General features: G+C 37.9%; 2 protein-coding genes across 3 annotated transcripts in view; one reads left to right on the top strand and one right to left on the bottom strand.

The window, feature by feature from the left end:
- LOC139949803 (mRNA-capping enzyme-like) overlaps window positions 1–9087 on the top strand; it is a 58189-nt gene extending 49102 nt beyond the window's left edge. For both annotated transcript variants that reach the window (XM_071948347.1, XM_071948346.1), the window contains exons 13-15: window positions 554–654; window positions 2071–2261; window positions 4219–9087. In XM_071948347.1, coding sequence (XP_071804448.1) covers window positions 554–654; window positions 2071–2261; window positions 4219–4418 — 492 coding nt within the window. In that variant the 3' untranslated portion in view covers window positions 4419–9087. The remainder of the gene's footprint in view (window positions 1–553; window positions 655–2070; window positions 2262–4218) is intronic.
- Window positions 9088–9572: 485 nt separating this feature from the next.
- Window positions 9573–16576, bottom strand: LOC139950055 (uncharacterized). Its single transcript, XM_071948688.1, has 6 exons — window positions 16312–16576; window positions 14425–14544; window positions 13492–13643; window positions 12263–12320; window positions 11618–11740; window positions 9573–10828 (listed from the first exon to the last, which is right to left on the bottom strand). Exons 1-6 carry the CDS (start codon window positions 16321–16323, stop codon window positions 10763–10765), a joined length of 531 nt encoding a protein of 176 aa, XP_071804789.1. The 5' UTR covers window positions 16324–16576; the 3' UTR covers window positions 9573–10762.
- Between the last annotated feature and the right edge of the window lie 208 nt (window positions 16577–16784).

The following is a 16784-nucleotide window of genomic DNA, read 5'->3' as shown; positions in this document are numbered from 1 at the left end:
CAATAGCCATGTTTTTATACTGTTTGACAGAGAGTTTTGAAGTATTTGTTGCATGCACTGAGTAATCATTGAACCAAAATCAACTGATCATCCTCAAAAATAATAATGAAAATAATAATGGTAATTTTGCTCTGTTGCAAAACTTCAATCTTACTTCAATCTTACTGTAAAAATACATTATAAGCGCCTTGAGTACCGGGATGAGATTGTTCAGACTTTTGGCTGAATTCAGACTTTTTATGTCGGCTTGGTAAAGAAAAAGCAGACAATATTTTGTTTCCACAAATAAAGAAATCCTGCTCGTTGGTCTACTTCTCTAGCACTTTCGATACTGTTTCCAAAACCTTATTGGAAACTATAACCCTGGGGAATGTCAAAATTTCAATGCACCCCTGAATATGTATTCAAGTTTCAGACTTTTTTGTCAGTATTGACTCTCACCCCTGGAGTACCTTGTTGGTAGATATGTGTGCTGTATACGACTTTGATATTATTAATTATTATTATATGTTCTAAATTATTAGTGATGACTTACTTGTTTGTTGCATTGCAGAGATATGTGGCAGGCCGCTGTGATGTGGTGCTGAAATGGAAACCTCCAAGTCTTAACTCGGTGGATTTCAAGCTGCAAATAACCACCCTCAACAAACCAGGGTGAGGCACTATTTATATATGTGGAAGTGTTCTGGCCGAGCAGTTACATGTAAGAGCACCGAATTCAATCTCTGGTGTTTCTGATCAGCAGAGTGTGTGTTTGAGTCCCTGTTGTGACACTTGTGTCCTTAAGCAAGACACTTGACCATTGCTTCGTCCTTTGGATGGGACGTAAAGCTGCTGGTCCTGTGTGTTGTGTAACGCACGTACAAGTGCACTTATCAAAAAAGAGAAGGGTTTCGCCCCGAAGAGCTTTGCCCCGGTGTTCCCTGCAGCTGCTGCTTGTGGCTGCTGTATGCGCCGTAGCACCTTGTAAACCCCTATATGGTGCTACATAATTGGTCTCAGAATTCAATAACCTATCTTTCTGTAAAAATGTGTATATACTCAGCGCCTTGAGTACCTCGTTGGTAGATACGTGTGCTTTATAAGACTTTGATATTCAATTCAACATCTTTTTTCATACTGCAAAATGCTCACAAATATTGACTGTTTATGAGTGTACAAAACTGGGCAAGTTTTTCAAGTCAATTCAATTCAACTTTTATTTCAATACTGCAAAGGTTCTTTAATGATGGCTGTTTCTGAGTGACAAAATCTGTGCAAGTCTCGAGCATATCAAACACAGGGAAACAATTCAAACATTCTTTGTTTCTTATAACAGATGTTTTAAAACCATTACACATTATTACATAGAAATGAAACAAAGCATGGTGGTCAACGCAATGGGATTTACAGCTCTCTTGTTGGGCTAGACTCGATAATCAACCATGGCATGCTGGAATCTCACATTTACCGAGCAGTTAAGAGCACTGGTGTTTCTGATCAGCAGAGCATGGGTTTGAGTCCTGGTTGTGGCACTTGTGCGCTTGAGCAATTCACTTTACTATAATTGTTGTGTCTTTGGATGAGACATTAACTGTAAGTCCTGTAGGAAATGTTATGTGCCGAAAAAGAACCTAGAACACTTATCCGGGAAGAGTAGCCTGGGTTAACCCTGGTGTTTCTGGTTCACATAGCAAGCACCCGTGTTTACAGATTTCCTCAGGCTTCCAAGCGCAAGTAATTTTAACACCCGTTTCAAACTGGCACTCCAGAGTTGCGCCGAATCAAATTCTGAATTAAGTACATGAAAAGTTCAACGTCCGAAACAGTGTGGAGCGACTGGACGCACTAGAAGACGAAAGATCGACTGTTGCAGTCGTGCGGAACGACTCTGGAGTACCTTGGTATCGGTTGTTGGTCTTGTCATGAGCCAAGCCAATGGTAATGCTAGGTATGTTAAGTTGGCTTGTCTGAAACCAAAATTTATTCAGGTCAACCTAGAGTCGATAAAACGGGTGTAAGTTCACTCTATGAGGCATACTCGTTTCAATACCAGAAATATCTAATAATAATCTTGATTAACTATTACAGAATGCTACCTGAAACCAAAGGTCTCCTCTTTGTTGGTGGTGCTCCACATCCATTCTCAGAAATCAAGATCACCAAGGACTTAAAGCAATACGACAAGAAGATCATCGAGTGTAAATTTGCCAATAATAGTTGGGTTTTCATGAGAGAGAGGACAGACAAGAGCTTTCCCAATGGATACGCAACTGCTGTCGGTAAGTCAAAATATCTTGCACCTTTTTCTTGAAGACCATTGGAGAACACTGATCGAAATGTTGAGTTTTACACTACAGATACTTTTCAGAGTCAGCACAATACAAAGAGAGATTTCATGTACATTGTGTTACCACAAACTTAAAATACATACATGCTTTAAAACGTTAACATAGGCAGTAAATGATGTATCGATTGTGTCTTCTAAGACTGTAGTTCCTGAGATCGAACGGTAGCAAATTTCATTTATAGAACTATGAGAACTGTTCAAATGGAAAAATACAATGTATTTGGTGGTTTTGACAGAAGGCCGAAACACCCCCCCCCCCCCCCCCCCCGAAAAATAAACAATAATAAAAATAATAACGATCAATCATTAAATAATAGTAATAAAATAAAATAACATTTGTACATCGCTCTCCACAGGTGTTTCAAAGCACTTTAAATTATTACCTTTAAACCATCAACAAATTATTTCATTTTTAGCACATAAGTGAACATGCTGGCTTAAATGCCTAAAAACAAAATAGTGTTGAGTTATTTGTTGTTGTTTGTTAACATGGTTTTAAAATATGTTTTTTCTAAATGACTCTCATGTTTTCATCAATAAAGGACGGGAAACGTTTCGTCTATTACTTGGGTAATCCAATTATAGGGGTATTTGGGAAAAGAAACAATTCTTTTTATAAAGCCGGGTTCATACTTCCTGCGAATGCGATGGTGACGCGACAGTCGGTACGTGCTTCCTTTCCCTTTATGATGAAGTGAACTTCGCTTCGCACAAAGCATTTGCATGAACTATGAGCCAAGCTCAACTCTTTGTTTATTTGATACTACATATGTTGTAGTACCAATAGTCTTAAAATTTCTACCATTTTTAATTCTGATTTGTTACAATGGCTGTTGAATATAAAGCTTTAATTGTGATTGTGCACCAAATTGCTGAACAGGCAAACATTTTGCTATGCAATAGAACAGAGTGTACCATTTTGCATCTGTGTCCGTAATGTCAGCATTTTTTCCGATTGTTGTAAATTTTTTTTCCAAGTACCTGTAAACCACTTTAAAATTGTTAATGGAGATGAGGGTTTTAGTGAAAATATTTAGATTGGATTCATTTGGGTGAGTTTTTTTTCATCTGAATGGACCCTTATTGGTTGGTTGTCTATTAAGTATTGTCAATGTCTACATGTATAACATAGTATGCGCACAAAGGGTGCCGCCTTGTTTTTGGTTTTAAGGTGTACAACAACTTGGTACTCCACTTAAAATAAACCCCTGTCATACCCTACATGTACATGTACCACCACCCCACACAAGTGAGTGTGTACATACGCCTGCAACCGTAGACCTCCTAATTGTCCCTCATTCATACCTCGTGGGTAAAGAGAAACAATTATAGTGAAGCATCTTTCTCAAGGACACAAGTGCCATGACCAGGATTTGAACCCACACTCCAATGACTTAACCACCAGAACTTATATTCCATGCTCTTAAAAACCGGCCATGACACCCTACATCGTATTGTGTATGTCATAGCAAATTCTGTCTTAGCCTTCTGATTTCAATCATGTTTTCTTTGCACAGCTGTGTAAAATAGCGTTGCTTAAGACACAAGTGTCACGACTGGGACTCAAAACCGCACCTGCTGAACAGAATCACTCAGAGCTTGAGTCCGGTGCTCTCAATCACAACTCTAAGAAATAAAACCCAAATCTCTCACACTCTGTACGTGTATATGTCATAACCTTTTGATTTCATGACTGGGACTCGAAACCCACACTCTGATGCTCATAACGGCTAGGCCATGATACTCCACAGCAGCTCTATGCAATACATACAGGTATACTTCGCCTTTATGTAAGCAGCTCTATGCAATAGGGCCCAAATCTCTCACACTGTGAATGTAATAGCGACTTCCGTCATAGCCTTCTGATTCTATGTATAATTTCTTAACAGCCGTGTGTAATAGCATTGCTAATCCAGTCACCAAGGACATCCTACTGAAGTTCATTGAAGAGCACGCCTTGAAGCCAACCGGTAAGCGTCCAGCATCAGAAGAAGGCAGTAGGGAATCATCCACTAAGAAGCAGCGCGTAACAGAAGGGGATAGTCAGCTCATGCCACCACCGAGGCAAACTCACCATCTGACTCACTGAGTGTGGTGTAGTGGACTTTGTGGATTGGTAGGTGAGGTTTTGCTGAACTATCTTGCTGACAAGAATGTGCTGTTACTAAATCAACGAGAGTAGGCGTAACGATGTAAGTTTCTGACAGGATTCGCAAAGCTAACCAATTGCTTATCTAACAGTGTACGCACTGGCGAAGGTACATGTATGTGCAAAGATTCGCCACACAGACAACATGCTTTTGACCTACTGGAAATATCCAAATATCTGAGGATTTGTCGACCGGACCATCTTGCTGACAAGAATGTGCTGTACTAAAACAACGAGGTGCAAGTTTCGGATTGGATTTGCCAAACTACTGCTTCTTTAAGAGTGTATTGCAATGGCCAAGATATTAAGAGTACTTGAGGTTTTGCCAAACTGACCATGTTGCTGACACTAATGTATATTGGCTCTTTATTTTAAGAGTGTATTGCTCTGGCCACGATACATGTATGGCATGTGCATTATACTGAAAGGATTTGCCAAGCACCAACCCAGAAATGAAGCTTTACTGGCCAACTGGAAATGTCAAAATGTCTGTGAGGATTTGCTGAATGGACCGTCTTGCTGACACAAATGTGCCGTAATAAAACATCAAGGAATAAAGGTGCAAGTTTCTCATAGGACTTGCAAAACTAACCAATTGCTTCTTCAAGAGTGTACTGCACTGGCCACGATACATGTATATGTGCAAAGACAAAAATGTTTTGCCTCACACACACACACAGACATTGGGATTTGCTGATCTACTTGATATGTCCAAGTGGCTTTGAGGATTTGCCCAACTGCGATCTCGCTGAATATGCCGTACAATAAGGATCACTGTTCGAGAAAGCTGAAAGGATTTGCCAAAATGGCCGTCTTGCACTGCCACATTGAATACCAGAAAGTTTTTGAAGGTTTTGCCACTTTGACAACAAGAATGCTTGTGAACATTCAGTGTTGCTAATGTGGATATTTGTAAAGTAAACTAAATATGCAACGAAACTAACCATTTTGCTGACTACAAAAATGTGCTGTTCACTAACATAAGGATAAAGTTCTGCAAAAGGCTAAGCTTTGCCAAGCTGGCCATCTAGCATTAACTACAAAAAAGTGTTGCAGTTACAATACAGAAAGATGTGCAGATGTCTTAAAGGATTTGCCACACATGACTACATGTATGTACATGTACTGTATAAGGGTGTGTCGTGCTGAAACGATTTGCTTTTTGACTTCAAGAGCGGAATCATTGACCATGTGAAGATTTTCAAATGTCTATCAGGATTTGCCACACCGACTGCAAGAATGTGTTGCTTTGATCTAGTGGATATGCCCAAATTGCTGAAAACGGTTTGTTACACTGACTGTGACAGTGTGCAGCACTAACTGCAACAGTGTGTAGCACTGACTGCAACAGTGTGTAGCAGGATGACCTTGCATAAGTGTTACTTGCTTAAAATGATTTGCAATTTTTAATTCAAGAATGTCTACACGTAGCTCAACACATGTACTTGTAGGTTCAATTCCTATACATTTAACAGCAGCAAACTGTGTAGTATGGAGTATGCAAAAGTATGAGAACACATTAACAATTTGGATAAATAAGGACAGTCATCAAGTACGCTTCAAATAAGTGCACCTGAACATTGTTTTAAAGACACTAGATACTATTGGTAATTGTCAACGACCAGTCTTCTTACTTGGTGTATCTCAACGCATAGGCCTATGCATTATAAAGTAACAACCCTGTGAAAATTTGAGCTCAATTGGTCGCCGAAGTTGCGAGAAATTAACGAAAGAAAAAAACACCTTGTCACACGAAGTTGTGTGCTTTCAGATGCTTGATTTCGAGACCTCAAACTCTAAATCTGAGGTCTCAAAATCAAATTCGCATAAAATTACTTCTTTATAAAAAACTATGTCACTTCAGAGGGAGCCATTTCTCACAATGTTTTATACTATCAACCTCTCCCCATTACTCGTTACCAAGTAAGGTTTAGTGCTAATAACTATTTTGAGTAACTACCAATAATGTCCACTGCCTTTAAATAGAAAGTTTGTCAACAAACCTTGTCAACAGCTCGGCTTTGCTGGGAGAATGGTTTTATTTATAGGTGTACAGAAACTTAGAGACACAGATAATTTTTAAGATATGTTCACACTGTATTAAATGATTGTTTCAGCCATGAACTTGGGTTAACAAACGTTTTGCAAATCTCTCATTTTTTTTTACCAAAAAGGTCACATTATCATTGTTTCCAGGGTTCTGCCAGGATTTCTTTAGTTGTGGTAAAACATTTTCCTGGAAACCATTACAAGATGGATCAGTAGATCATATAGTATGTAAATAGACTCTAAAAATCAAAGAAGTGCTGAAAATTAATGGCTTTTGGATACTATTTTTACTTTTAAATACCAAGTTTAACATTTTGTTGAAAACCTTTGAAAGCAAATTGAAAGCAAATTGTAAGTGTAATTTAAAAATCGTGAAACTGTGTGGTGGTTGGAAACAGAAGATTCCTTCATGTGGTGGTTTGGGAATCCTGAGTGCCAGGAGGGTTTTCCGGCACCGACCACTGTGGGCAGAACCTTGTGTGTCAGTGATTAAAGAAGTTTGAAATTGTAAAAACTTTGAATCTCGCTCAAAGTACATGTTTTAGGATCTTTTGAAGGGATAAACCAGTCTCTAGCGATAGGTCAGCTAATGACAGAGTTAAAGACACTGGACACGTTTTTGGTAATTGTCAAAGACCAGTCTTCTCATTGGTGTATCTCAACATGCATTAAGTAACCAACCTGTGAAAATTTGAGCCCAATTGGTCGTCGAATTTGCTACATGTACAGATGTACCTGTTTCAAATGTTAAACTTAAAACTAGCTCAGGGCTGTTTAGGGCAGTTCAGGGCTGTTTTAAGATACTGGACATCTTTGGTAATTGTCAAAAGACCAGTCTTCTCACTTGGTGTATCTGGACATTTATGCACAAAATAACAAACCTGTGAAAACTCAATTAGTCAGCGAAGTTCCAAGATAATAATGGAAGAAAAACACCCTTGTCACACGAAGTTGTGTGCTTTCAGATGCTTGATTTCGGGACCTCAAAATCTAATTCTGAGGTCTTGAAATCAAATTCGTGGAAAATTACTTCTTTCTCGAAAACTACGTCACTTCAAAGGGAGCCTTTTCTCACAATGTTTTTATACTATCAAAATTTCTCCATTGCTTGTTACATGTACCAAGTAAGTTTTTATGCCAACAATTGTAATAAGCAATAGTGTCCAGTGCCTTTAAAGCCATTATACACTTTCGGTACAGAAAACACACAAAAAAGTTCACAAATTTACAAATAACTTACAGGGTTTACAGATTGTAAAGGTAAACGACTTCTCATGAAATTTATCCCATCAAATGCTTTACTTTTTGAGAAAACATTGAAACAATTATCAATTCTTGACAACGAGAATTACGGATTTATAGTAAACACATATCATGACACGGCAAAACGTGTGGAAACAAAAGTGGGTTTTCCCATTATTTTCTCCCGACTCCGCTGATCGATTGAGCCTAAATTTTCACAGGTTCGTTATTTTATATATAAGTTGTGATTCACAAAGTGTGGGCCTTTGGACAATACTGTTTACCAAAAGTGTCCAATGGCTTTAAACATGTACAGAGAAGATTTAGTTGGCTTTAGTTTGGTTGGATATAGAGCCAATTTTTGTTTAAGTCCACCAAGGGCAAGCGGATAAAAAAAACTATTCATGGTTAATTATTTGGCCATCATTGCTTAAGTGCAAGCTTCAGGTAGGCATGATGCTATTATTCAAAACTGTTCATGAATAATGGGGCCATGCAATAAATTGAATGGCATTTTGACTTGAATGTAGTGCTTTCTCTGAGACATTTGATACTCCTTATCATTAGCAGTGTTTTAGATTGATGCACAGTGAATATTTTGATTTGGCTACAAGCAGGTGGAAACTTACGCAATTTAAAGGGCCTTCGGTACAAATGCAAAAAATAATAGTTAATGGCCCAACGTTTCGACACTAGTAAAGTCTTTCTCAATTAGGCTTTCTATTTCTGTGGCATCAAACATTATCAATCAAATTTGGTGTGAGGTTTTGCAATTTTTGATTTATTCAAATTTTTTAATGGCATTACAAAAATGTAATATGACGCGATTATTGTGAGAATACATGTTGTAATTTTTACATTTTTGGGGGCAGTACAAAATCAAATTTTACCTGAGAACCCCTCTTTCATGCTCTGTGATTGACTTCCCTTTTTTGTGTGTACAATTACAGGTAGTTGTTTCACCATTCTCTGGTGACTCTTAAGAAAAATGTTGTTTTGTTTTTTACCTTAAATCTTGAGCAAGGTCTGGTTGTTTTTTTGTGCGTTCCTGGAGAGGTTATTTTAAATGAAATAAATTTGCAGAAAGATACTTTGTATACAAGGGGTAACAACTAATCAACTGTTTCTTTGTGCGTTTTGTTGTGTAAGAAGAGTTTGTGCCCAGACTACTCTTGAATACCATGTGTTTGTGTAAACACGCAGACAAAGTATCAAATTAAAGGAACACGTTGCCTTGGATCGGACGAGTTGGTCTATAAAAAGCGTTTGTAACCCTTTTATTATAAAATGCATATGGTTGGAAAGATGTGTTAAAAGTAGAATACAATGATCCGCACAATTTTGCCTCGAAGTTGCCTGGTTTTCCTTTTACTGCGCGAACTAACACGGTCGGCCATTTATGGGAGTCAAATTTTTGACTCCCATAAATGGCCGACCGCGTAAGTCGACGAGGTAAAAGGAAAACCGTGCAATTTCGAGGCATGTTTGTGTGGATCATTGTATTGGTGATGAGAAGCATGTAGTTAAGTTTCTTGCTCAGGGACAAAAGTGTCACAACCGGGACTCAAACCCATACTCTTGCTGAACGGAAACACCAGAGCTTGGGTTCGGTACTCTTATCCACTTGGCCAAGACACACCACTTTCCCACCCGAACATGAAATCTTGCCTGTCAAGAATTCTCTGGATTGTCAAAGGTCACACTTTGTCATTTAAACCAAGTCATATTTAAACATGTTACATATGTACATGGTACAAAAAGGTATTGAGAGAAAATATTAAAAACTGAAACCGTTCACACACGTTCATTTCACTTTTAAAAACATTTTATTTACAAAATTGAATGGGATGTTTATAAACTTTATTTTTACTTGACCATGATAAACAACTTCTGAATTGTTTACTAAATATTTGTGTTTTCATAACTTCTCATAATTACCTGTACGTTAAAGCATTCTTGTGATTCTAAGTTTATTTGGTATTGTTGATTTCTTGGGAAGTAATTCCACTTCTGCCAAAAGCCCAGTCTTTGTGATATGTTTCTTGATCACCAGAAAATTGGAATGAATGTACTCTTCCAATAACCAATGATGTACCATCCCTTTATGATATGTTTCTTGATCACCAGAAAATTGGAATGAATGTATTCTTCCAAAAACCTAATTGTGTATCATGCATAATTTACAAACCTAAGACAAAGTACTAATCCTCCAGTACTGAAGTACTGTCAAAGTTGAGGAAATAGCATTTGCAAACCTTACTAATCTCTGTTCCTTATTTTGATAACCACATGTTTCCATGAAAACAGTGTAGTGTACAACTACATGTAGGCCGTGGCATTTTTGGTTCAATAGGGATAAGTAATGCAATAGTGGTCAGGTGGTACAGCATGTAAAACAAAATGCGCAAACTTGTACATGTGTTTTATAATGCGATCAAACAGACTTTGAACCAAGTGTAGGAAATACAGTTACTATGAATCGTTTTGATTCAACAGTCTCAAACAGTATACTCTGCTTGATTTCTCCTGAAACAAGCAGAGTATACTAACCAGCTCTTGTCCCTCAAACATGTCAAAAGAGAATTAAAACATGGGCCCAATTTCATGGAGGTGCTAAGCACAAACATTAACGCTTAGCATGAAGTTTCTCCCTTGATCAAAACAGGATTACCAACCAAATTTCCATGTTGAATATTGCTTGTTACTGGTATTCAACTGTTTATCCTGAAAATCTAGGAAAAAATTTCATGCTAAGCAAATACTTGTGCTTAGCAGCTCTATGAAATTGGGCCATAGTTGTAGCTGCAAGTTTACTATTATTTATAGTATATTCTGATTATTCACATCATGTAAGAAGTCAAACATCACTAAAGTGATGTCATTTTTTCATGAAGCATCTTGCTTATAAATGTGAATTTTACAAGATACAATATCGTTACTAAATTAAGGTTACAATATATTTTACAAAGATAAGAGAAGATGTTTGTAACTGGTCACGAGATATCTCTGTTGATTGTAAGACCTCTCTCATCTTCAAGGATTGTCTCCACTCGTGTTCTCTGTAAAAAAAAAAAAAAAAATGAAAAAGGGAAAAGGAATTTAAGTTAAAGGTAAACAAAATTACTGGTTATAGAAAGAGTACATTCATTCCAATCCTCTAGTCTAGTTTTCAAAAAACGTATCATAAAGGGATGGTACATCATTGGTTATTGGAAGAGTACATTCATTCCAATCCTCTAGTTTTCAAGAAAAATATCTTAAAGTGATGCTATATCATTGGTTATTGGAAGAGTACACATACATGTACATTCATTCCGATCCTCCAGTTTTCAAGAAACATCATAAAGGGAAGGTACCTCAAGTTTTTGAGAAACCTTAATGCAGGTGATGTTTGCGTTGACACCACGTGTCAAATAACTTGACATTATGATCGGTAATTGTCTTTGACCCCATAAATTATCTACTGCTAGATTGTAGGATTAGAACTTCTTTAGCTACCAGGCAATCTCAGTGGTCTAGTGGTAAGACATCTGCTATAGAATAGCAAGTGTCTCGGGGTTCAAATCCGGAGTAAATTGCCTGTGCATTCACAGAACTTGTAAAGTATAGACACTGATAGTGTTATTTACAGTGCTTTACACACATCGGGATATGCGTCAGGCATGGAAAAGCACAGAGGGCATGGCCTCTGTTGCCCTGGTCTTGGCCTTAATGAAAATCCCCCTGCCCTGATGCTTAGAAACAAATAAAATTCTTTATTCTTGATGCAAATTTTACATCCTAATCACTGAAATCAAGATTTCAAAATAAAAATGGCCTTGGCCTCTCAAATATGAAATCAAGTTTACCTGGAGTTTGTCAAGCTCATCACCGGGGCTATATCTATCTGGAACGGGAGGCACCATGGCTTGGAGTCGGACAGCCTTGATGGCAGTTGGCTGACATGATATAAGATGTTTGACTTCTTGAGCCTGTTGGGCAGAAATAGATCAGGTATTAGTCAGGAACGAGGACCCATATGTCCTACAGCGTCATAACCCTACTGGCAATTAAAGGCAGTGGACACTATTGGTAATTACTCAAAATAGTTATTAGCATAAAACTTCACTTGTTAACCAGTAATGGGGAGAGGTTGATAGTATAAAACATTGTGAGAAGCAGCTCCCTCTGAGGTGACGTAGTTTTCGAGAAAGAAGTAATTTTCCAGGAATTTGATTTCAAGACCTCAAGTTTAGAATTTGAGGTCTTGAAATCAACCATCTAAATGCACAGGACTTCGTGTGACAAGGGTGTTTTTTTCTTTCATTATTATCTCGCAACTTCAACGACCAATCATAGTAAAGTTTTTTTCTTGAAGGACTTGTGTCATGACCGGTATTCAAACCCAGACCCCGAAGAATTAACCACCATAACTTTAATGTTACACTAAATCCCTCAGCCACGACACACTACATCATTGCTAGTGTTAAACGTTTCTTTTAGCAAATCCTTACCCTGTTGTTTTGATACCGAAGTCGCATAACTCTTAGTCTATTTCGTGCTTCTGCAGCCCTAAAATGAAAAGAAGAAAAAAAAAATAACAAAATTAACGAGCATCAGTAACATTGCTTTATTTTCAGGCTGGTTTCTGAAAAGAAAAAGCTCAACAAACTTCAAGTAATTAAAGAGGAACTCAACGGTCAAATTTAGTTTTGCGACTCATTTTCCAATAGATACAGTCCTAAATGAAAGTGAGAGAAGTCTTTAACCTCACGTTCAATTGGTGTGAAATGCACTGTGCAAGACTTGTTAAAGGCAAAGTATAGCATTTGGATTTTGGAACCGTTAATGATCGCTTTAATTAGTTGAAGAACGAGTCACTATTCTTTTATTCCCATTCATAATGCCCTTTTGTTAAAAAACGTAAACAAGTACTGCTATAGACACTTTAACAATTGAAAATTCGAGGTTTGAAATATTTTTTTCCAAAACTTTGTGAAGAATTGGTCTGAGGCGCGTGGGTTGTGTGTATGCGCGCTCGCTTAGATTACGCGCTGATAGCTATGATTTGCGCGTTCCGCGTGATAATCTTGCGTGCCCGACACGCGGAAGCCAGCTCAGTGTGCATAAACAGAGTTCCAGTGCGCATTAACAAAAGGTTTATGCACACCCACGTGACGCGCTCTCCACCAACAAGAGTAGATAATTTATGAATTCTATATAAATGTAGAAAGTCACAAAAAAAACTAAAATCTACAAATTTCATTTTAAAAAGGGTTTGTATTTTTGAGATATCACTGAAACTCAGGAGCGAATATGTCCACACAGAATACACAATCTCAGAAACGTTATGCGGTAATGCTTTTCAGGTTCAAGTTTGGTAACATAACACTTTTTTTTATACATAACTACATGACTTCGAAGTGAATTGTTTCTCAATGCTTTTATAATATCAATGGCTGCTGTAGGCTTTTAACCATTTACTGTTGCCATTTATTATAAAAGTGATTACCAAATATCTTCTCTTTAACATCCAAACATCCTCTAAAGCTGCACACACAATTCACAAAATTTGACCGATTCCGAATTGACATGGGTCAACGCATTGCTTTGGTAAAGAAAATTTTTCATTTTATAGGAAGTGCAGACAAGAATTTGATCAGTGTTCTATGAAACACTAGCAGTGTCCGGCATCAATTAAATCATCAAAACATTTTTTTTTAAAGTTGCCATGACAACTTACTTTAATTGACCAATCAGTTGACTGTGTTTTTCCTTCTCGACATCCACCTCTGCAGCTTTTTTACTCGACATCAAGTCCATCTTTTTCTGCTCCAAGACTCTCTTTTTGGAGTTCTCAATTCCTTCTGCTGCTTGTTTTGTTGCACCTTCATACTATACAAACATGAAAGAAAAAAAAGTTAATTCACCAGCCAGAACAATGCAAACTTATAGACCAATCCGACGAAACAAAACTGGTAGCGCCCTGCGTGTATAGGCCTATTGAAAAAATAAACAACTGCAGAGTATTTTTGTGCACAATCTAGGCACTGAAGCTCCACAGCAATTGGTGCGCGAGCTCAACACTTGATATCTATGGCACACGTACGCACACGCACACGCTCTTGTTGTAGTGCCATGTTGTAGGGCAGTTATTTGAATGTTGATGTCGTATTCAACACGGTCTATTTTAGCCTTGGCTGGTTACCCGTTCTTACTAAGCATTATTCCGTGTTTAGCAAGTTTTTATGCTTACAGCTTCATAAAAAGGAAGCCTAGTGAGTAGAAATATATGCTTAGCACAGAAATTTTTTTTAGGCAAACAAACTTGTACAGAAAATCAGGGGCCAATTTCACGGCTCTGCTTTTTGCCGAATTCTGCACTTACAGTCACCATTCTCTCTGCTTGCAAGCCTTGTAAGCAAAGACTGCCTAGTACCATGGAGTATGCACACGTACCAGCCAACATTCCCTCCTAACCCATTAAATAAGCTTGACATAAGAACAGAATTCCCTGCTTCTGTAAGCGCTGATTCTTGGCTCATGCTAATCAGAGCCATGAAGTTGGGCCGCGGTCAGTAGAAATGTGCTTAGCACAGAAAAAAATCATCAGCAAAGCTAGACATAAGGAAATAACAGAAACCCTTGATGCAGAGTCTCTGGAGTTCATACTTACAGCCAGGTATTTACTTCTTTGTGTAGGATTCATCTGACTCAATTCTTTGGCTGTGAGTTTCTTTCGATTCTGATGTTTGAATTTTCCTCGCCCGGCCGAACCTGGCGCCTCATTGTCACCCTGGATAAATTAAGAAGAAGAAAAACTGTCAAATTATGTAACTAGAATGCCAGTCACTTTGCACCCAAATCACTTTGACCAAAGTAAATTTGTGCTGGAGTCACTTTGTATCAAAGTCACTTCAAACCCAAGTCACTTCGTACCATAGTCACTTCGTACCCAAATCACATTGTACCAAAGTCACTTTGTACCCAAGTCACTTTGACCAAAGTCACTTTGTAACCAAGTCACGTTGACCAAAGTCACTTTGTAACCAAGTCACTTTGTATAGAAGTCACTTCGTACCCAAAACGCTTTATATCAAAATCACTTTGTACCCAAGTCACTTTGTGCCCAAGTCACTTTGTACCCAAGTCACTTCATACCATTAGTCACTTCATACCAATAGTCACTTCGTACCATAGTCACTTTGTACTAAAATCATTTTGTACCCAAGTCACTTTGTACCATACATGTAGTCACTTTGTACCAAAATCCCTCTGTACTCAAGTAACTTCGTTACCCAAGTCACTTTGTTTCGAAGTCACTTTGTATAGAAGTCACTTCGTACCCAAAACGCTTTATATCAAAATCACTTTGTACCCAAGTCACTTTGTGCCCAAGTCACTTTGTACCCAAGTCACTTCATACCATTAGTCACTTCATACCAATAGTCACTTCGTACCATAGTCACTTTGTACTAAAATCATTTTGTACCCAAGTCACTTTGTACCATACATGTAGTCACTTTGTACCAAAATCCCTCTGTACTCAAGTAACTTCGTTACCCAAGTCACTTTGTTTCGAAGTCACTTTGTATAGAAGTCACTTCGTACCCAAAACGCTTTATATCAAAATCACTTTGTACCCAAGTCACTTTGTGCCCAAGTCACTTTGTACCCAAGTCACTTCATACCATTAGTCACTTCATACCAATAGTCACTTCGTACCATAGTCACTTTGTACTAAAATCATTTTGTACCCAAGTCACTTTGTACCATACATGTAGTCACTTTGTACCAAAATGATTACGATTTAAGCACCTTCACTGTGCAGGCACCAGCATCTTGTTAACATGTAGAGTTTGTTTACTTTGAACATGTGTTGCCATTTGCAAATTGGCACTTGAACATCCACACGCATGCAAAAGGTTGAAGCGCTGATTTGTAGCCTGGGGCAATGAGTGTTCAAAATAAGTATACAAAGTATATTTTTAGGAGTACTCAGGTTGAATAATAATACGCCATTTTTAATATACATGACGTCATAATTTGAATCTTACCCAAAATGAGGCTACAGGAGCACGTCTGCTACTACTTGCAGTGGCTGCACCTATGCCATGGCCTCGTTTTGGGATAGAATTGTGACGTTCTAATGCATAGAGTCTTTTAGAGAGGCGCATAGCTAGCTAGGTGTTCAATTCAAATCAAGCTCTATTAATAATACATTGACTGTATCGTGTATTACATGTAATAAGAGTAGGACTAGTACTATTTAGTCATGTTATTAGGATGAAGGTGTGGAAAACTTTCAGGCCTGCCTGCAATCCACCACATTTGTGTAACTTTTTTCACACACACAAAAGAGTATCTTACTTTTTTAAGGTAAATTATACAACATTTTATTTCATTTCATCTTATTTCATAAAAAATCGATTGAAAAAGTGGTGGCAGGATCAGGAAATTATTTTCTCAAAGCTGTCACTTGCTGTGTCGATAGGCCATACCGAATTCGGCCATACACTTAAAAGTTTATGTCTGCTGACACCACACACAGAACTTCCCTTACCTTATCTCCCATCACCACGATCAGTTTTGTGATTCAGTCACGATGTCACTTATAAAAATCAACAGGACCGGTCTCCGTAAACTTGCTACAAACGTTCTTTTTTCACAGTCTCATAATCATATTGTGGATGACCACTTGTCATAACTCATGCAACAAAGGATCTGAGTCTACGCCTTTGTAAATCCAGTCTGACCTCGTAAAAAAGTAAACAATATTTACTCAACTATTATCCTCGTACGTTGTTTACGTGGTTGCTACACCACCACACAAGAACACTGGATGAGTGATCATGATTGAGAAATGCCATAGCGCCCTCAATGTTTCGTCTAACTCTATGTTTGAAACCCATCGCACTATTCGTGTAATCTAACGTTACTAACATAGGGTATCTGACTAGTATGGTACCCAGACCAAATGCTTATGAACATACACGGTACCTGACTATTTTGACAAGTCACTTTTTTATGTGTAAA

Source organism: Asterias amurensis, chromosome 17, assembly GCF_032118995.1.
Source record: "Asterias amurensis chromosome 17, ASM3211899v1".
Taxonomy (NCBI): Eukaryota; Metazoa; Echinodermata; class Asteroidea; order Forcipulatida; family Asteriidae; genus Asterias; species Asterias amurensis.
The sequence above is the reverse complement of the archived record's forward strand: the minus strand, read 5'-3'. Positions and strand labels throughout refer to the sequence as shown.

Bases quoted from the DNA above. Each gene is read 5' to 3' on its own strand.
- LOC139950055 (XM_071948688.1), bottom strand. The intron at 13,644-14,424 runs GTAAGTATGAAC...ATGTTTGTATAG, and splicing joins AAAGAAGTAAATACCTGGCT to TATGAAGGTGCAACAAAACA. The intron at 12,321-13,491 runs GTAAGTTGTCAT...TTTTCATTTTAG, and splicing joins CAACTGATTGGTCAATTAAA to GGCTGCAGAAGCACGAAATA.